General features: G+C 44.6%; 1 protein-coding gene across 2 annotated transcripts in view; it reads right to left on the reverse strand.

Annotated features, from left to right (window-relative positions):
* CPAP (centrosome assembly and centriole elongation protein) overlaps positions 1-21035 on the reverse strand; it is a 442941-nt gene that overhangs the window by 318405 nt on the left and 103501 nt on the right. For both annotated transcript variants that reach the window (XM_078657064.1, XM_078657065.1), the window contains exon 7: positions 7879-9472. In XM_078657064.1, coding sequence (XP_078513190.1) covers positions 7879-9472 — 1594 coding nt within the window. The remainder of the gene's footprint in view (positions 1-7878; positions 9473-21035) is intronic.

Below are 21035 nucleotides of genomic sequence, written 5' to 3' on the forward strand. Positions count from 1 at the left end.
TCCACTTATGGTGATATGGCAAAGGGGTCAAAGCTCACGAGATGTGCCTAAGTTTGCCTGTTAATTTGGGGAAATACGGCCATTCTTCCTCTGTATGTGGAGTATCCAGGCTATTGTTCATGTATGAACACGTCAGCAGCTCCAGGCGCAAGGCAGGAGTCCCCCGATTTAAGTGTATGGAGGAATAATGAGAACAGTAATAATAATCATGCTAATAATAATGACTATTCTAGAGGGAAAACTGGCTGTTGGGGGCTGAAATGTGGGCATGGCATGGTTGAGTGTGTTGTCTGTCATGAGACCAGTTACGCCTTAGAGAGGCACCCCGCAGTGTAATCTCCACACACAGAGGAAGAATAGCAGCATTACCCCAAAATAACAGGCAAAGTTAGGCACTCGGCACTCATTTAAAAAGAGTACCGGGCAGACCTACAACATAAAAAACAGCACACCGCGGATAACTCGCATGGCTACATGTGCCCAGCAGATCTTTGTATAATAAACAGTGTCTAAGGGGCTCACCCTTGTCGAAAGAAATTCAGGCAGTAAATCCTTTGGAACATCGTATAGTGGTATTCAACTTTAAAAAAATCTATCACAGATTGTTGCCAAAGAGGCCCACAGAAGGTTAATTACAAATGAGTGAAGCAAGATAAATTTAATATTGCAAGTCCGCTAAAGCGTAGCCAGAAAGCAAGTTGCTCATGGAATGTTCTGTTTTGAAGGCAGTGATAGGATCAGTAAATATGTAAATTGAATGTGTTTCGTGGTTCAGGAAGTCGTGGTTTAATACTCAGTGGTTTGGCTTTGATCGTTGTTTAGCCTTCGTTGTTTAGGCACTGGTGATTTAGTAAGTAGTTGTATAATCATACAACCCCCGTAAGGGATGTCAGACCACTGCTGGAGTGTCTACGTGCAGGGCCTTCAGAGTCTCGTGTCAGCATGGAAGTTTCTCCTCTTGTTTATCCAGTGAAGATGCGGTACTTATATGCCCGAAAGGTACCCTCAGGGGTTCTACCTAGATGTGTCATGGTAATGTGGGCCTGTTGGCCAAGGATGACGATAGTGGTGACTTTTGAACAGAGTTTATTATGCAGAAGGTGGTAATCCTGCTGTGACACTAAGAATCGTCATGCATAATAAATTAGGTTTGTTTTCTAAGAAAACCACACAACATTTATTTGGCACCTAACTAGATAAAAGGTCAGCACCAGAGTCGTTATGTAGAGCAAGGTAGGACAAATGTAGGTAAAAGGTTGTGCAACTACCTAGGCATATATTGGGGTACATTGGGGTTCACAACAGGCCTGCCACTTACGAGTGCTCTGAGGAGGAACTTCAGCCTGCAGTCCTTTTTCACAGTTTTTTGCCTCGATCGTGAGGCGATGGCAGGCATTGTCACATCAGGCATGGGCTGACTCAATAGGATAATAGGCCATGGATTTCAGCTGCAGGCAAGAGAGTGCTTCAGGTACCCTAATCTCAGGGTAAGACGGCACAGCCATGTGGTCCGGCAGCAGGCACATACTTTGCCATTTTTTAAACAAAATCCACCATATGGTGGATGCAGTAATAAAATGTCTTACAGCTGTAGGCAAACTTCTTTCCGTAGGCAACTCCATGTAATAGTTGCTGTCAGTGCTTTGAAATGTGTGCAGGGTACCGTAATTACCTTTACAAACTACCACAGATCAGTGTGTGAGAAAAGAAACGTCTCTCCCAAAATTATATGCAAACTCCCTCCAAGCTTCCCACATGGGACAGTTGATTATCATATTCATTATTAATCAGTAATATTGTTGGTATTATTATTCATTCTGTATATAACTAGCATAATTTGGAATTAGTAGTAATGATAAAGTAATATTATCATTGCCACCAGCCCAGCTGAACTACCAAAGCGCTGAGTATGTAGGTTTGCAGATGAATTGTCCTGTCATAATATGCATATTACCTTATAGGACAGGTCACCTCTATGATAGGGGCTACTATTAGCCAAGGTTTTGCTACTTCTTTTATCTGCTCTGTGAAGGGCAAAATGCTGAATTTATTGCCTTCAGGTCTCAAACAGGTCTCGGCAGCAGGCCTATTAACCTTCTGAGCTGTCTTGACAGTCTATCCTTTCTTGCATCTGGATCTCTTCAGCGATGAGCAAACTTATATTGCCAACTGCTCACCAAGCTAAAATTTACAACCCAAAAAAAAAAAGTATTATTAATCACATAGCCGAAACCTAATGCGTTTATCAATGCTTGTTCTTTCTGGTACTATATCTATTGCTTTTTCTGCAGCAAATCTGCCACCTCCTGCCACAGGTGCAGTAGATTTAATGTGTTGTGAGTTCTTGGCCTGGATTCTTGGCTTTGGTTTGATGTTGGACGGTAGTTTAAAGAGTTTATAATAGTATCTATCCTGGATGCTGTGGAGCATCCATCATTCAGAGGAGTTGTTGTTCAATTTTTTACGGAATCCTCTGATTCTGCCCCCGACCAAGGTTAAATGTAGGGGAACCTCCTTTGGTAAGTCAACTGCGAATGTCTCCAGTATCTCTTGGTGCAGTTACTCTTTCCCCAAACCTCCCTCAACAGGAATACTTCTTCAGCTGCTTTGCCTGAATGTTGTCAGAGAAGTTAAGGATGAGCTTACCTATTATGGATTCTACGGTTCTCTTGGTCAAGAGACAAAACATTTTCCTGACCCGTAATCAAAGGATGAATGAGCAGGCAGTTCCGGTGTCTTAAAACCTCTTGATTAATAAAGTGAGGAATTCTTCACTCTGGGAATGTTGTGACATGCACATGAGGTAAATCTTGGCAGATCACTGGCCATCCTCCAAGTGCTCAATTTCAGAAACTATGAGCAAACTATGGAGTTAAATTTGAATGCTCATTGGGATGCATTTTCCACATACATCTTTAAGTGATACCTTTAGGCTTGCAATGGTCATTTCGGTCCATGAGACATCTACCTCCTCTGCCTTCTTCCAGATGCTTCAACACCATTTCTGCTCCCCACTCACCCCTCTCCATCCTGCTCCTCGACAGAGACAAAGGTGTGGGCAAGAAGAAATATTTTTTTTCTTTCCTTTTTGTTCCTTTCTCATCTTCCGGAGGCATGCTGCTACAGGCTGCAAGGCAACTCAGCATTTGGGCGGATAGGATAAAGAGGTTATACCCTGTGGGCCATATCCCAGGCCTAATCTCAGGAAGGAGTGTGTCTGCAATCATTCCGCATAGGATCAACCAGTAAAGCCTGCCAAGGGCAGTGTCTTCAAATGCTCCTTTGGCAACACATCAAAATAAGCCTTGTGCACCCCAGCCCTCAGAGAAGGTCAGTGTTGCTTCCAATTGTCACAATTTACGTCTAGACTTTCTTAAAGATTAGTGTGATCCCTACTGTTTTGGAGGACGTCCCTCAATGAAATAACTTTCCATAAAATCTGCCGGTGCTCACACTTTGTTCACGTTTCAGTCTACTCCATTTCAGTCAAGTCCTCTGCTGAGGTGCTACAGACACAGAGAACATTATGGTGATGTCTAGTTTAAAAAAGAAAAGTTACAAAATGCGGTCATACCCTTTGAAAAAACAGACCATGGTGAAACACATCATGCACAATCTTTTCTAGCAATACGTCTGCCTTAGTCTTTGTGTCATATGAAATAGCTGGGCAGTCTATTTTTTTCCATAATAAGCAGTCAGCATTTTGACTAAAGCCAACATATGTAATAGCACGTTGCCGGTCCTTTGCATAAGCTCTACGCGTCAGGACATCGCTGGAAATTTGGCTTAGTGTCTTGTTACAAAAGGGTCAAAAAGCAGAACAAGACTAGAAGAGAACCTTCCAACAGGACTCCTTATGCTGAATGTTTTTGAGATACCACTCCACAGATTTTCCTACTCATGGTCTGCTCCCCAGCCGATCTGCTTAGCCCATTTTTCTTGATCGCGCCAATGTTGTCAACCTCCCTGCCAAAACGAAGCCCATATTGTCGTGTAGTTCCTATAAAACCTATATAGGATCTGCGCGTTTAGGCAACATACACTGTAGGATTGGTGTTAGATTGATTCTAGACACTCCCACCAGGTATGTTGGCCTGTGTTCCAACTAGCTCACAGTGCCACTAGAAACTCCTCTTACCAAGGAGAGAATGGATCTTGGCAACTATCGAACATGACAACCCTGATCTCTCAGGATCGTGGAAACAGTGTACTACTCTTCGCTCGTGCTCACTTAGTCTCAGAGAGATACACAGAATAAATGGTGTGGGCGTTTTTCAATAAGTATTTATAGGTGCGCCAAAAAAACCTTAGACAGTAAAAGATATGATTAGAAGCACTAAGAAAGTAAAAGGGTGGTAGATTTCTACCATTTTGCTATAACCATCAATACAGGCAAGTATATAAAATACATGATAATAAAAATGCATACGCCTACGATGCTAACCCAACTAGATATACCAAAGTGTACCTAGCATGTATGTAGGTGTCAAGCCAAGAATCCCTCGAGGATAAAGTCAACCCCATTACATGAAGTGAGAGACTGTGGGACCCTGTCTTGGTATCAAGTTAGACACCCTGCAAGGGATAGAAGACCACTGCAAGCTGGAGTATCTGCATGCAAGAACCTTAGCGTCTCGCGTCAGAGTGTGTCGGCAGGGGAATCCCGATCGCCTCTTGTTTGTCTCAGCAAGATGTGATGTTTTTATACCCAAAGGTCTACCAGTGGGTTCTACCTTGCTGTGCCACTTGTCTGACTTAGGATGACGTTGGGAATGAACTTTATATATAGATATTATACAGGAAATGGTAGTCCTGCTGATTTTCCAAGAATACTCATGCATAATGTATGAGGCCTTTACCAGGGAAAATCCCGCATTCTGTGGGCAGTGTCGTATCTAGGCAAAAGGTCAGTCCCTAAGAACCATTATGCATGTAATGTAGGGACAATATATGTGAAAGGTTACAATTTTACCTGAGCCTATATAGGGGTACCTATATGGAATATAACAATATGATATAGAAACCAAACCCTTGAAACCCTATGATCCCCTTGAAAACTTCTCAAACTATTAGTACTCTGTAGGTGGTTCTTTGTTGAGGAGATATCGAACCTAGTGACGGATCTGTAAATATCTCTACCTTTCCTGTTCGGTCAATAGTTACCTCAATGACCACATCTGCTGATATTCTACATTGACCCCCAGTCTCCAGTTCTTTAAATTTCCCAACCCTTAGTCGTAATGAAAATGTCATCAAAGTGCATGGGTGCAGGTGGGACGGCTGAGTGATGAGCGTCATTAGCGTGCACAGTGGTGCTAAATCTTTTTTTTATTTTTTTATTTTGTTGACAGATTTCAAGGTCTCAGTTATCTGGGGAACCATGCAAGGTCCCACAGAGCCAGCATAGGCACTATCTGGTCCATGTTAAAACACTTTTACTCATTTTGCCCGGTTGACCACTCAAAGTAATTTTAAACGCGCCTCATGGTAGTATTATGTTCGGTCAGCAAGCAACAGCCCCTCTCTATATACAGGTGCCATAAAGATCTTTTTCAACATCCTTGATCCGATTCTGGCCATATAAACTGTATTGTTATTCTCTAAAGTTAGTAGCTCTCTTGGAGATTGGTCCCAGAAGCACTTCAAAAAGGCCATCTTTAAACATTAAATTGTCACATTCAGGAAACAGGGTAGGACCTTATCTGGTTGTACAATTCTTACTCAGTGGGTTACTCACTGACATGGATATAAGGGATACATAGAAAAACCAAAGGAAATGATGGACGGAGCGTTGACAATACAAGCACTCACCCCCAGTCAACTGATCTGGGTTGAATCCATCACCGTTCTTTAGCCCACTCTGCCACCCCAGTTCAGACATGATGGATTAAACCCAGATCAGTTGACTGGGGGTGAGTGCTTGTATTGTCAACGCTCTGTCCATCATTTCCTTTGGTTTGTCTTTGTTCGCCATAAGTTGGCAGGGTATGCTCAGACGTGAGTCCCTTGCTCACTTTGCCACTGGATTCAAGCAAGCCGGGCTGAAGACGGCTGAAATGCCAGAAACGGGTCCTCGGTAGCTTGTTTCCGGTCCAGGGAAGGCATGGCTTGGCAATTCGGGCTGGACTGTTCCCATGAGGCACAGGGTCAGACTGATTTGCATATGGCCATGTCTGAACTGGGGTGGCAGAGTGGGCTAAAGAACGGTGATGGATTAAACCCAGATCAGTTGACTGGGGGTGAGTGCTTGTATTGTCAACGCTCCGTCCATCATTTCCTTTGGTTTGTCTTTGTTCGCCATAAGTTGGCAGGGTATGCTCAGACGTGAGTCCCTTGCTCACTTTGCCACTGGATTCAAGCAAGCCGGGCTGAAGACGGCTGAATTGCCAGAAACCGGTCCTCGCTAGCTTGTTTCTGGTCCAGGGAAGGCATGGCTTGGCAGTTCGGGCTGGACTGTTCCCATAAGGCACAGGGTCAGACTGATTTGCATATGGCCATGTCTGAACTGGGGTGGCAGAGTGGGCTAAAGAACGGTGATGGATTAAACCCAGATCAGTTGACTGGGGGTGAGTGCTTGTATTGTCAACGCACCGTCCATCATTTCCTTTGGTTTGTCTATAAGGGATACATCACACCTCCTGATCTTGGTAAGTGTGCCACTGGCATGTGTGCTTTAATTAGAAATGAGATCCAGTGTTGATGTAGAGGGCCCTCAAATGTTTTAAGAAATAACTATGTAGCCATTTCTAGTTAACTCAAGACCTGAACCCTTTTGAGTACATCCTCTGCTCCCCCAACTGGTCTGTAAAATGATTTCATCATGGATCTTTTAACAGTGACACAAACGCGTTATTAAGCTGTGCTCATAGCCTCAATGTGAGCCATTTATCTGTCTTGTTCCCTTTCTCATTGCTTAAGTAGATACAGTACAGCCCGGTTTTTTCTCAGTAAGTTGAGCTGCCCTGATCTTTGTTATGGGTCTTTACCAGTGCAGGGAGTTTGATGCTTTACTGGTCTATTCTAGGTTCACCAATTCCTTTGTTAATGGAGTCTATACCAGGGCAGTTTCCTTCATGTAGCTTACTCTTCATACATGCACTGAATCATTACACTTAACAGCCAAAGAGGTATCATCAGTTTTATTAGCATCAGATAACACTCCAATATTTGGCCCTGTGGGATGAATCTTTTAGAACCATCTGATTCAATCTTCTCTGAAAGGACACACTCCACTAATTCTCCAATCCACAACAGATGCATCTGAGCATATGAGAGATGTCAAATAGTTGCCATTTCTGCCTTTTGGAAGTCGCACGGCATGTGTCTTGGGATAGAAATATAATCTATGTGCAAAGGGAAAACATTAAAAATATATATATTTATGTTCAGGAACTGCATACCAAATCTCCATAACTAACGTTCCCGAATATGTTTCCCAAACCTCAGTAGGTTTGAACTTTAATTTAACATACCTTATGTATCTGACTTGAAGCAGATTTTGGTCCATGCTAGTTACAACACAAATTTAAACTAATAAATATTGTTTTCTCAAGTTGTACCACTGGAAACATTTCCATTTTTGTATGCAACTGAAGCAGAAGCACTGTTTGTCATCATAAGGCACTCTGACAAAATCAACTATTTCCCTAACCCATAATGCAGGCTTTATGTCATGCTACAATGTTTAAGGATGATAACAAACTGCCCATTGTATGTTACCCGACATTCTTGTTCAAAATCTCTACTGAGCGGCGAAGAGAGGCATGAAACATTTTCAAATTAAAATAAAATATGCTAGTTGAAAATGAACTCTAAAAAACAGCACACTTCTTAGTTTCGTTTTGAAATAAGAAATAAAAATAACTGGATGCACCTTACCTGCCGTCGGCTCCTGCTTTGCATTTGGTCTGGATTCAAGTTTCTGGAGTGCATCTGGAATCGGTTTCGGCTTTAATGAGGGGAACAATTTAATCATCAAATCAGAGGTAGGTGGAGTAGCTGAATCAATTTCTGACAGATCTTCTCCTTTCTTTATCGAAGCAACCTTTCTTTTTATGGCTTTGTCTTGGATGGACTTTTTACCCACACTAGTAAAATGAACTGATGGCAATGTGGCATTATTGTCCAGCATACGACACAGACCTTCATCCTTTTCGAGGTCGGCCCAAGTCCTCTCATCATCAAACTCCATATCAATAACGTTTCCCGGTGGCATCTTGCTGTTTAACTCAGAGCCATTTGATTTACCTTCACTTTCTAGAATTGTGGATTCATCAGAGCTGTAGTCATCCTGGTCTGACAAGTCGAGATCAAGGTCCCTGCTTTTATTTTGTCTGCTAACACTTATGGAAGGGCCTTCATAGTCATGATGTGCAGGATTATCTTCTCTGCTCTTCTCTAGTTGTTTGACATCTTCTTTCTTGCTTACCATTGTGGCTTCACAGTCTTCCATATCAGAACTAGTATTACTGCTACTATCTTTAACGTCATCATCACTGGTTTCGCATGCGGTGCCTTGCAATGCTCCATTGTCAGCTGTGGGAGGCACCTTCAGTACTTTCAAGGTAACACCTGAAAATGCTGAAGCGTTCACTTCAGATTTTCTTTCCATCACATCAACATCCTTTGTTTTTGCATGGACAATCTGGTCATTCTGTCTGGATTTATTTGAAGCCAACGTTTGCTGGTGATGCTGAGCAATCTTGACAGGAGTTGAAGACATTCTGTGACCTTTAATGATCTGCTGATCTTGCGATAATAGTTTTTGGACAAAGGAGGAATTACTTGAGAATGATAGCTCATCAGCAGCCTCTTCCAAAAGCAAGAATTCATCTAGCTCAATGTTTTCCTTCTCTTTTTCCATCTCCCAGCTCTTACATCTTTTCTGGAATGAATGCTCAAAAAAAAAGTCATGGTTCTTAAGTGGAGCGCTGGAACACCGTGGCATCAACACTGTGTTTTTTGGCAGCTTTTCAGAACTTTGTGCATCTTTTGTGACCCTGTTGCCCACTGCAACTTGTTTAGCATACTCCATTATATTTTCTTTATTGGCTTCCATTTTTTGGTTCATATCTGCTTTAAGAAAATCACCAACCCGCAAAGAGTGTTTAATGTCAATCTCCTCATTCAATGGTTTTGAGCGTTTGTTCATGTTTTGATTCCTCAACAGAGCAGTGTTTTGGTTAGTTATTAACCTTTGTTTCGTTTTAGCACGTTGGCTGTGTTTTCCCATTATTCCAGGAGGTTGCTCTGAAACAAGATCTTTGCTCAAAGGTGCAGTTTTTCGCTGCATCAACTGATATCTCTCAGTTTTGTGTGTAATTGAGTCCTCTGAATGGTTCTGCTGGATAGACAATGTAATTTCTTTTGAGGATGATTTAGATTTTGGATTTGAAAATCTGGCAATGCCTTCACCACGCTTCAGAAATGGCCGCTTCACCACAGGATTTAATGCAGAAGATTTTTCTATATTCTAAAATGAAAAAGATACATAACATTCCCTGGTTCATAAAGTGAACTTAACACACTGACTTTTCTTTCGTTTTTAGAAAAACTGCAGATGTATTTCAATTAAGATATATTTCGTATTTTGAAAGACATATTTTTCATTACCTGTTTATCAATGATAGCAAGTACAATACGGAATTGAAAACTGCCCACTAAATTTTTATGTCAAAGTGAATTATTAATTTGGTAGTGGGTCCCCCTCCCCAACTTAATTTAACAGAATATAGCCAGATCACATCTCAGTTCTAAGTGATTCTCTGGGTAACTCCTGGTTGATGTGTACCAGGCAATTTCCCAGAGTGATGTGAAGTTGGAACAGTATCAAACAACATTAATGTTAAGAACTAATACACAATTCCCATGGGAGCCATAGATATGTTTTTTTACCATTTTGAAGCAAAAGAGCACAAAAATGACCTTAAAAAATTAGAGATACAAAGGACACATTCAGTCTTTTACCTGAAAACAGCCATAAGAGGACACTTACACCAGAAATGAAAACAAGGAAAAGTTATTTACTTTAATCCTAGTTCTCTTCCAGGGGAATCCTCATCAAAGTCATAAGCACTGAATTGTCATGCCCACGCACACGACTCTATAGCACATTATAAAGGTATACATATAAAAACAAGCATTTGCAATGCAATAGGTCTCGCATTAGGAAAGTTTGAGCTATTGGTATTGCGAATGACATTTTTTATTTACGTTTTGTTTTTCAAAAAAGCGACATTAATAGCTTTGTCATTTACAATGCCAATAGTTATAACTTTCGCAAATGTGACACCTATAACATTTGTAATGCAATATGTGTTGTATTTACGTGACTTACAGGTATTGATATTACAAATAACAATGGCTTTTAATTTGTTTTAATAATTAATACTTAAATAAAAGTTATTGTAATTTATAATGGCAATAGCTTAAATTTTTGTAAATAACTTTTGTGAAGATTATGTTCAGTGTATTTTATTGTGTATTTTATTGTGATGAAAATCCAAGAACAGAAGTGAAATATTAACATATTTTTGTTACATTTGTAATAAAGCTTGAAACATTGAGAGAACATATTTGAACCAGTTGTTGAATGGTTGCACAGATTCATGCTGTGGTGGCGCTGAGTGATGTTGTGATGGCGAACGAGTGATGCTGTGGCGTTCAGTGGTGCTGTGGTAGCGCATAGTGATGTTGTGGTGCCCCTGAGTGATGCTGTGGTGGTGCTGAGTGATGCTGTATGCTATGCTATGTTTTGTTTTGCTATCCTATGTTTTGTTTTGTTATGCTATGCTATGTTTTGCTATCCTATGCTTTGATTTGTTATGCTATGCTGTGCTGTGTTTTGTTATGCTATGCTATGTTTTGTTAGGCTATGCTATGTTTTGTTATGATATGCTATGTTTTGTTATGATATGCTATGTTTTGTTTTGCTATGCTATGTTTTGTTATGATATGCTATGTTTTGTTTTGCTATGCTATGTTTTGTTATGCTATGCTATGCGTTGTTGTGTTTGGTATGCTATGTTTTGCTATGCTATTATATGTTTTGTTTTGCTATGCTCTGTTATGTTATGCTATGCTATGCTTTGTTTTGTTATGCTATGTTTTGTTATGCTATGCTGTTTTGTCGTGTTTTGTTATGCTCTGCTATGCTTTGTTGTGTTTTGCTATGCTATGTTTTGTTTTGCTATGTATTATTTTGCTATTTTATGCTTTGTTTTGCTATGTTATGCTATGTTTTGCTATCCTATGCTTTTTTTTGATATGCTATGCTATTCTGTGTTTTGTTATGTTTTGGTATGCTATGCTGGTGAGGGTGTGTGAGGGTGCTTGAGGGTGAGTGAGGGTGAGTGAGGGTGAGTGAGGGTGAGTGAGTGAGGGAGTGTAAGGGAGTGTGAGGCTGGGTGGGTGAGGGTGTGAGGGTGTGTGAGGGTGAGGGTGTGTGAGGGTGAGGGTGTGTGAGGGTGAGGGTGTGTGAGGGGGTTATGAGGGTGAGAGGGTTGTGAGGGGTGTAAGGGTGAGGGGGTGAGGGTGAGGGGGGAGGGTGAGTGAGGTGGGTGAGAGGGTGAGTGAGGGTGAGAGGGTGAGGCTGGGCGAGGGTGTGTGAGGGTGAGAGGGTGTGTGAGGGTAAGGGGGTGTGAGGATGACGGGGTGTGAGGGTGAGGGAGGGTGTGAGGGTGTGTGAAGGTGAGGAGGGGTGAGCAGGGGTGAGGGGGTGAGGGGGTGGGTGGGTGAGGGGGGAGGGGTGTGAGGATGAGGGGGTGTGAGGGGGGGAGGGGTGTGAAGGTGAGGGGGGTAAGGGGGAGTGAGGGTGAGGGGGAGTGAGGGGGAGGGGGAGTGAGGGGGAGGGGGTGTGAGGATGAGGGTGTGAGGGAGGGTGAGGGGGTGTGAGGGTGAGGGGTGTGAGGGTAAGGGGGTGTGAGGGTAAGGGGGTGTGAGGGTGAGAGGGTTGTGAGGGTGAGAGGGTTGTGAGGGTGAGGGGGTGTGAGGGTGAGGGGGTGTGAGGGTGTGTGAGGGTGTGTGAGGGGGTGTGAGGGTGTGTGAGGGGGTGTGAGGGGTTGATTTTTGGGAAGGACCAAGATGCCTGGTCTGATGAGTGGTGGCCATCTTCTCTTGGCATCTGCCCCACTCCCGTCCCATCGGCCAGAAATCTGGGTGTAATATTCGACACCTCTCTCTCTATGACCCTTCAAGTCAACAGGACCGTGTCTACTTGCTGGGGTGTGATTAGGATACTCAATAAAATCCGCGGGTATTTGTCCCCCCAGGCTCGGAAACAAGTTGCTGTCGCCTTGGTGGGATCAAGACTAGACTACTGTAACTCTCTCTACAACGAAGCCAATAAAAGTTTGGTTCACCGACTGCAGGTTGTGCAGAACGCTGCAGCTCGGTTTGTCCTGGCTCTCCCTAAATCCTCCTCTGCCACTGCAGCCAGGAAAGAACTCCATTGGCTTCCTGTTCATCAAAGAATCTCTTTCAAGATTCTGTGTCTGGTCTACAGAGCCCTTATCGAAGGCCCTCCGAGCGCCATTGGCTCCCTGATCACGCGCTATGTCCCCACACGAGATCTTCGTTCCTCTGGACTGTGTCAACTGGTTGTTCCTCGTGTTAAATCAGTTAGATGGGGAGCCAGAGCTTTTTCTGTTGCCGCTCCAAAGCTCTGGAACTCTATCCCCATCCTAATCAAAACCCTTCCTACATTGGAGACATTTAAAAAAGCCCTTAAAACTTACCTTTTTAAGAGGGCATATCAATAAGAGAAGGTTGCAGAATGGGGGATTTTTGTGCTGCTATATTTGATTTAGGCGCCTTGACGCCCACTGGGCTAAGTATGCGCATAACAAGATCTGGTTCATTCATTCATTCAGGGGGTGTGGGGGTGTGTGAGGGTGAGGGGGTGTGAGGGTGAGGGGTGTGAGGGTGAGGGGTGTGAGGGTGAGGGGGTGTGAGGGTGAGGGGGTGTGAGGGTGAGGGGGGTGAGGGTGTGTGAAGGTAAGGGTGTGTGAAGGTAAGGGTGTGTGAGGGGGTGTGAAGGTGAGGGGTGTGAGGGAGGGTGAGGGGTGTGTGGGTGTGTGAGGGTGAGGGTGTGTGAGGGTGAGGGTGTGTGAGGGTAAGGGTGTGAGGGTGAGGGTGTGAGGGTGAGGGGGTGTGAGGGTGAGGGGGTGTGAGGGTGAGGGGGTGTGAGGGTGAGGGGGTGTGAGGGTGAGGGGGTGTGAGGGTGAGGGGGTGTGAAGGTAAGGGTGTGTGAAGATAAGGGTGTGTGAGGGTGAGGGGGTGTGAAGGTGAGGGGATGTGAGGGTGTGAGGGAGGGTGAGGGGGTGAGGGTGGGTGAGGGGGGTGAGGGGGTTGAGGGTGAGGGGGTGTGAGGGGTGTGAGGGGGTGAGAGGGTTATGAGGGTGAGGGAGTGTGAGGGTGAGTGAGGGTGAGAGGGTGTGAGGGTGAGGGGGTGTGAGGGTGAGGGGGTGTGAGGGTGAGGGGGTGTGAGGGTGAGGGGGTGTGAGGGTGAGGGGGTATGAGGGTGAGGGTGTGTGAGGGTGTGTGGGTGTGAGGGTGTGTGAGGGTGTGAGGGTGTGAGGGTGTGAGGGTGTGTGAGGGTGTGTGAGGGTGAGGGGGTGTGAGGGTGAGGGTGTCCACATCCCATCAAAAGGAACAAAATCAAAAATAACGAAGGCTGTTCCACATCTTGGCCCTGGAAACAACAGTCACCATTGTGCATGGATTTGGGATCTTTAAGAAAAGACTGGTGGGCAGAACACACCAGCTAAAATCATATTTTACGTCTTTACAGTTGTGGCTAGCTGGTAGAGTGACATGTACACAAGCGAAGTAGAGCCACAGTATCATAAAGCATGTTTTGTCTTACATACGATGCTCTTCCCGCTCTCTTTATTGGCTTTTATTACTGGGCACCCTTCCCACATACACGCATGTGCAAGAAATATTTATATGCGATACTTGCGGGGAAAAGACAGAAAAAGAAGAACGGCAGGTGAGAGGGCTGCAATGACGTTTCGTAGAGTAGATTTGTGGCATGGGTACCCGCTGTCATTGATATACGTACTTTGCTGAAATTTCACTTAAAGAGTCACATAGAAAGACGTACACTCCTTACCTCAATCTTACACACTTCTAGACAGATTCACCAAGAATACTAGTGCATGGGCATCAAAGGATTATTCCAACGCCGTTCTTCAACATTTAGGTCTATGAAAAGTGATGCATTACTATATCATCTTACGTAAATTAACATTTCTTACGCTAGAGACAACAAAAAGATAATTTCTAGAGTGGTGCTTACCTCCTCTGAATCCCGCTTGGATATTCCTTTCCTGATTTTTATTGTAATATTCCAGATGAAAGATTTTCTTCTCAAATGTATGAGACTGTGCAGTTTGGGGGACAGACAAGGCACATACACACAGTCCCCAAGCGCAATTTTGGAAAGAGGGAGACCGAGACAGAAACGGGCAAAAAGGGTTATGGTTACCCTCTCACTATGAAAACCGATGAGAGAATAGAATCAGCGTGCACCGCCCTATATTCTGTTGAAGAACAACCCAGGAAGATAAAGACAAAAAGAAGCAAGGGAAAAACGGCACATCTCCCTAGCTCCTAATAAGCAGCCCAAGTACACACAGCCCAGAAAGCAGCGTATCTTAATCCAAAACGACCCTAATAGTAACACAGTGACGGGCTGCAGAGTGCGATCGGTAGACCCGGAATCTGATTTTGGGGTGAAGGAGCATGCTCAGTTATATTTTTTTGTTCGCAGCCCTCAGAGTCGGCTCATTACCAAGATGCAGTTTATATGCGCATGCTCAGACGAGACATGAGACTGCCTGGGAAAGGTGGATGTAGCGAATACGGTGCAGCGTGTCCCAATGGAAATAAGTTGAGCAGAGTGACTCTCAAGAAACACATTAAAAACAAGCAACTGGGAGCGACTATAGTAGATGTAAACCCCAGAGTACATTTGCCATGGACTTGGTCATACTTTCCTACCTTCCAATAACAATGACCATGCCATCCCAAGATAAGTAAGCCAGGGAACCCTCAGCCAAAGCCCCACTTTACTTGAGGGAATTAACCGTGCACAAGCATGGTGATCCGACACTCAGAGGGCGAGTCCCACCCCACCCTCCCCTCAATCAAAGAGGTGAATTATGCTCCCCCCTTGTGTATAGTGCGCATATATTATCTTACTAGAGGGCAGTGGGCGTTTATACCACCTTCCCTCAAAGGACTGTGATCCTCTTAGCTACCCATCTGCCAAGAAGACTGATAATTACATTTTGCGCTTTGCTTCAGAGGTGTTACAGATCCCATGTTTAGGGGGGCTGCATATTAACGAAAGACTACAATATGACATGCATTGCTGTATAGTGATGATCACAAACGTTTTAGGCTTTTGGCACTTGAAATGACATTACCCGCCACTTTTACCACACACGGATGAGGCATATTCACTTCCACAGCATGACAGTATCCCCATCTTTTCTTACTCGAGGGTGGTGACAATAGCCCTCTGCACAGGCAAAACAGCACGGGCTCGGACACCCAGATTGGCTTGAGCTGGAACTTTTAGCCGAAGCACAGCGCTGAGTCGCTGAAGGAGGACATGGAAAGGATGGGCCCTTTGAAGAGGTGGATGGGGTGTGTCCACGTGGTGCCAGTCGATGTAGCCTCCGGGCTGGTAATCGTTGATGATGGCGCTGGTAACGAAGCTCTCGGGGATGACCCGGTGTTGCTTCAGTTTACGGATGACCAGCTGGTGCACCCAGGCGGGGGTCACATCCACGTCGCCCTTGGGGTATAGCCGCTCCTGGCCAGACCCACGCTTCTGTGCCTCAAAAGGTACTTGCTGCGCAGCGGAACAAGGTGCACAGTGTGCACCTTGCACAGCCCCTTCTCGGTGGCGTGCACCACCTCCTCGATGCGGTGCTCGATGCGGGCGCACTCTTCCGGGCTGAAGAGGCCATCTGCAGACCCCGCACTTCTCCCGGCAGTGGTGGCTCCTCATGGTCGCAGTCTAACAGCTTCCTCTTGGGTCCGGGCCTTTATGGCAAGGCATCATGGACTGCAACTTCTCCCGCAGCCCCATGTATCCATGCTGCGGGGCTCACATCCCCCAAAGGGCAGCCCCGGCCGCGCAGGGCTCTGCTCCGCCGACTGGCGCGAGGGACATATCAAGACCGAGCTGATGAGCCCATGATAAAGGACCCCCTTCGCCTGCCTGGGAGAGCAGGGGCAGAGGGAGGGACGGAGCCCCAATATGTGCATGCCTTGTCCCTTTCACAAAAAGCATTACCCCTTCCTCCAGCGCTTTCGCCGCCTCCGCGAAACCGAAACTTAAGAAATTCACGCGCGCGACCAAATCCTAAAGCGCGTGTCGTAATCCGACTCTGCCATGCTGTTTCAATGCTGCGCGTGGTGCACGTGGCCAGCTCCTGTCTCCAGTCCTTGTCGGCTGAAGTTGGCTGAACTGACAGCTATAGGCTCTAAGCGAGAGCGCGCTTTTCGCAGCGAGACCTAATGAACAAGCATAAAGCTGTTCAGTAAAAAAGCACACTTAAACAGAAAATACAGGAGGACAGTACCTTCTCCTACAGGGCCAAGAGGGTTGGCTCAGCCCAGCCTCATCCGGTTTCTGACAGAAGAGGGCCTGGTCTTGGCCAGAGTGCATACCCGAGCACGTCCTGTGGTGCGAGGTTTGAAGAGCACGTTTAAGCACTGGTGCAGCGTTATCAGCAGGGTTGGCCCCTCCTCCAGGTGCAGACAAGGGTGAAGCTGGGGACGTAGTCCCACCCCAGGAGGGCACAATACATATCTGGAGTCCTGCGCTGCAGGTCTGAAGAGCGCTTTTAAGCGCCTGGGTGGCTTATCGGCAAGTGTGACCCCTCCTCCTAGTGCAGACCAGGGTAAAGCTGGACAAAAGTTGAGTCCATCGGGCAAGGCTCGGACAGAAGGGTGGAGATTGACCACCCATGGGTGAAGGATGCCGTTCAGAGCATCCCCAGCCCCTGGTGCAGCTCAGAGGGGTGGACTGCCTTGCGCTACAAGGTGTGCTGTCATAAGTTGCCTGGGAAAAGGGTCTCATGGCTGATCTGTTCCACATCCCGTACCTTGTGAGAGTTTGTCTAGAACAGCCTTGCTCTCCAGTGCGATCACCCTTGGGTCCGGGCACGAGCGCCAGGCAGTTTTAGGGCCTGTGCAGGTATGAGGCCCGGGTGAGCAACAGTAGTTATCTCTGGCTGCAGGCCCTGGATTCGACAGGCCTCGGTGAGTGTTTGAAGCTGATGCAGTTGGCCCTCCAAACCAAAGATAATCCTGAACGGGTGACCTCAGCTGTAAGTGTCCTTCTTGGCGCAAAGGAACATTTTGTGATTGGCTTAAAGTCCCTACGCCACTGTGGAATGAGTTTCGAAAGGTCTTGGTAAAGTGAGATCTTGTGCCCGAAGAATTGGAGGGGTTGTAGGTCTCTAGCTTTCGAGAATACCCATTCTGAACAATATTCAGGACCTATTTGTATTTGGCATCTTCTGATACTTCCAGATTATTTATAATTCTTACGCCCCATACCATTCCCCCCTGCCCCCACCACCCACCAGAGTGACTAAAAGAGTTAGTGGGGAGGTGGTGTGGAAGAAGGACAAGTCATTGCTCAGGAGGTGGCATCCCTGTGGCCGCAAGGGTTTGCTTGCCTCCTCTTTATTGTTATTATCTCTGATGGTAGGGCTGCCTCTGTTAGTGCTGCTGCAACCATTGAAGAGCTGGAAACCTCTTTGGGAACAAACGCCTATCAAATTGTCTGAAAGGCTTTCTGAATTCCTTCTTTCTCCCCAAGCCCACCACCTTTAGAGTCTGAATCTCCAACATCATGTGGATCAGTTAATTGTCAATATATATTATTCAGACAAGGAATTTCCTGATCCAGGAGGGTCAGGATTCTTTGTTGAGCTTCCGGCTGCAGGCCAGTGAGTCGCAGTCAGTAATATGACGTAAAAACCAAAAACAAGCACCAGTATTGCCAATTACTTGGAATGAGGGCCTAAAAGTGACCACACAACCCACTCAATTAAACAGTAAGTCTTCAGACAAATCTTTTAGTCCAGAATAAATCAATTATTTTAATTTCCAATTTTTTTGTCAAAACATATTTAGAAAACATTCACATGTTTATATACAATACTTATATCACTCCACATTTATTCACGACGACATTCCTTGCACTCAATACAAACATTCAACCATGCATACACATTGTAACACACATAGAATCAATTAACATACATTTTTGCATAACATATTTACAAAAATGAATAACAAAAAACAACACAGGAAATCAGATCAATTATATTGAGAGATTTGATGTTTTTAGAAACGTCCTAGTGCTGTACACAAAAAGGTCTACGCGTTTTGAAAACCCTTTCTTCAAGGGAATTCTCTTCAGGACCACGTAGATGTGAATGAGAAGACATATAAGAAGTCAGTCTCAAGAGACGACCATGTCTGTGTCACTTAATGAACAAGGGAGGGAAAACTAGTCCTACCTCACTGGTGCTCGTTTTCTTTTAAGTCAGGGATTCTGAAACAGACAACAATAACAAACCGACTCAATACTCTAGCTATATATTCAGAGGAAAAATGTCTAAACAACGTGAACATCAGTCCAGAAAAAAGTACTCACATATATCCATTCTCAACCGGCTTGTGTCTAATGGAGTGTGAATTCTGTGTAATAAAAGAACATATGTCAGCATGGTAACGATTTAATGGAATGCCAGGATGGGAAAACCGCAACACAAACGACTTACTTATGTTGTGGCGTGTGAATGGATCCCGCCGAAGAGATGCAAACGGGTGACCTGGTCTCCCTATGGGGATCAAATAGAGCTGCGTTAGTTACAAGAGGTGAGGAGTTTAAAGCAGTGCAGCTTTGGGAAGACTTGAAAAGTGCCGGAGTATTCTTACCAGTGCTTCACTATTCTTCGTTCAAAGGTCCAGTCTTCATTTACTGTCGCCGTAATCCTCCATGCATTAGTTGCGGAAGACTGTCAGCGGGACGGCAGAATTGTCGTATCTATCTGGACGCCGAGTTATTTCCGGTTTGTAGGGATTATGGAATTTGAATTCTTTCAGTGGTTCTACGGACTTTGTCCGTAGCTAAATAACAATGGTTCAAAGCTACAGCAGACCGGAGCTGGGTGCATGTTTGTTGCTTTTGGACTGGAGTACTTTTTCAATGTTACACGTGCGGCAACCGTATCGGGGCAATATGTTGATTTAGATGCAAGATGGTATATCCAGGGTAGTGCTGGCCAGAACCTCAGTTTACCCTATGGAGGCTCTGCCAACATGTATTATAGCCTATAAAGTTCCGACATTTCATTCAAGCCATCTACGGCTGAATTACATTTGATAATTAACATTTCTTCGCTGCGGGCTAATTTGCCTTCGATGTCTCCACCTCGGAGGTCTCTCTCAATCTTGGCAATCACCGTCCATCTTAGATCGTCCAGTGTGTGTTTATTGGTGTGCCAATGATTTACCAATGGTGCAGAAATCACATTGTTTTTTATTCGCGATTTATGCTGCGTGATGCGGCATCTAACTTCTTGGCTCGTTTTACCAATATAAAGTTTGTCGCATGGGCATTTCACACCATAAATTACATATCGTGATTTACAATTTGAGAATTTTTCATGTTTCCAAAACACATCTTTGTGTTGGAAAAGTGAGCCTTCGTCGGTGCTGGGGCAGCAGATGCATGACCCGCACCTGTGGTGCCCTTTTATCGGTGGCAACCCCACATAAGCACCCACTGTCAGATGATCTTTCTTTTTTATAGCTGCTCTCACTAGATGGTTTCCCACACATTGATCTTTTTTGTATGCGAATAGGGGTTTCTCTTTGAGAGATTCATCAACATTTTCCACAAGATGCCAATTTTGTAGTATTGTTTTTTTGACCTGATTGGAGTTGGGACAAAAAGTAGATACACATACCACTCGATTGAGGGGTGGTTTTTCTCTTTTTTTGTTTTCTTTCTAAGAGTGTATCCCTGGGGCCCCACCAGGCTCTCTTCATTGACCTTTTGAGTAGTTTTCTAGGGTATCCTCTCGCTAACAAATTCTCAGTAAGATTGTTCGCGTGTAGCAAGTATTCATCTTTAAAGTGGCAATTTCTCTTTATTCGAAGATATTGCCCAAAGGGTAGATTTTCTCTTAGGTTGCGTGGGTGATTACTTCGGAAATGAAGAGCTTTATTCCAATCTGTCTTCTTCTTGAAGAGGGTGGTAACTAATCTCTCCTCCGTCGGATAGACTTCCACGTCCAAGAATGCCATCTTTATTTTTGAGTGGTTCAAACTGAATTTTTTTTCCTGTGTTCTAGAGTTTAACCACTCATGAAATTTTGTCAGATCTTCCTCACTCCCTTTCCATGTCATAAAAACATCGTCGATGTATCGACTCCAACTTGAAATTTTGTCTACAAAAGGATTGTTGTGGTAGATGAATTTTTCTTCATAGAGTGCCATAAAGAGCACTGCTAGTTCTGGTGCAAACGGACACCCCATTGCTACTCCGCTCGTTTGGAAAAAGAATTCACCATTGAAATTAAAATAGTTCTTTTTCAAAGAAAATGTTGCAAGTTCCATTATGAATTCCGTCGGGACCCTCATTGGTTTTTCTCTTTCCTCCAGGAAGAATTGGATGGCATCTAGTCCATCGTTCTGGGGAATTTGCGTGTATAACGATGTTACGTCTAAGGTGACTAATAGATCTTGGTTCTCCTCAAAGCGAATTGTCGGAAGTTTAGAAATTAAATCTGTCGTATCTCTCAGGTATGATTTAACTTTAGGAAGAAACGGTGTCAAAAAGAAATCAACAAATTTAGATATCGGTTCCAGTAGTGAGTCACAGCCGGAGACTATTGGTCTCCCCGGGGGTGTACTTGCGTCCTTATGAATCTTTGGGAGGACGTAAAAAAGTGGTATTCTTGGGTTGGTACATTTTAAATATTCATGTTCTTTTT

The sequence above is a fragment of the Lissotriton helveticus genome, chromosome 8, assembly GCF_964261635.1.
Source record: "Lissotriton helveticus chromosome 8, aLisHel1.1, whole genome shotgun sequence".
Classification (NCBI taxonomy): domain Eukaryota; kingdom Metazoa; phylum Chordata; class Amphibia; order Caudata; family Salamandridae; genus Lissotriton; species Lissotriton helveticus.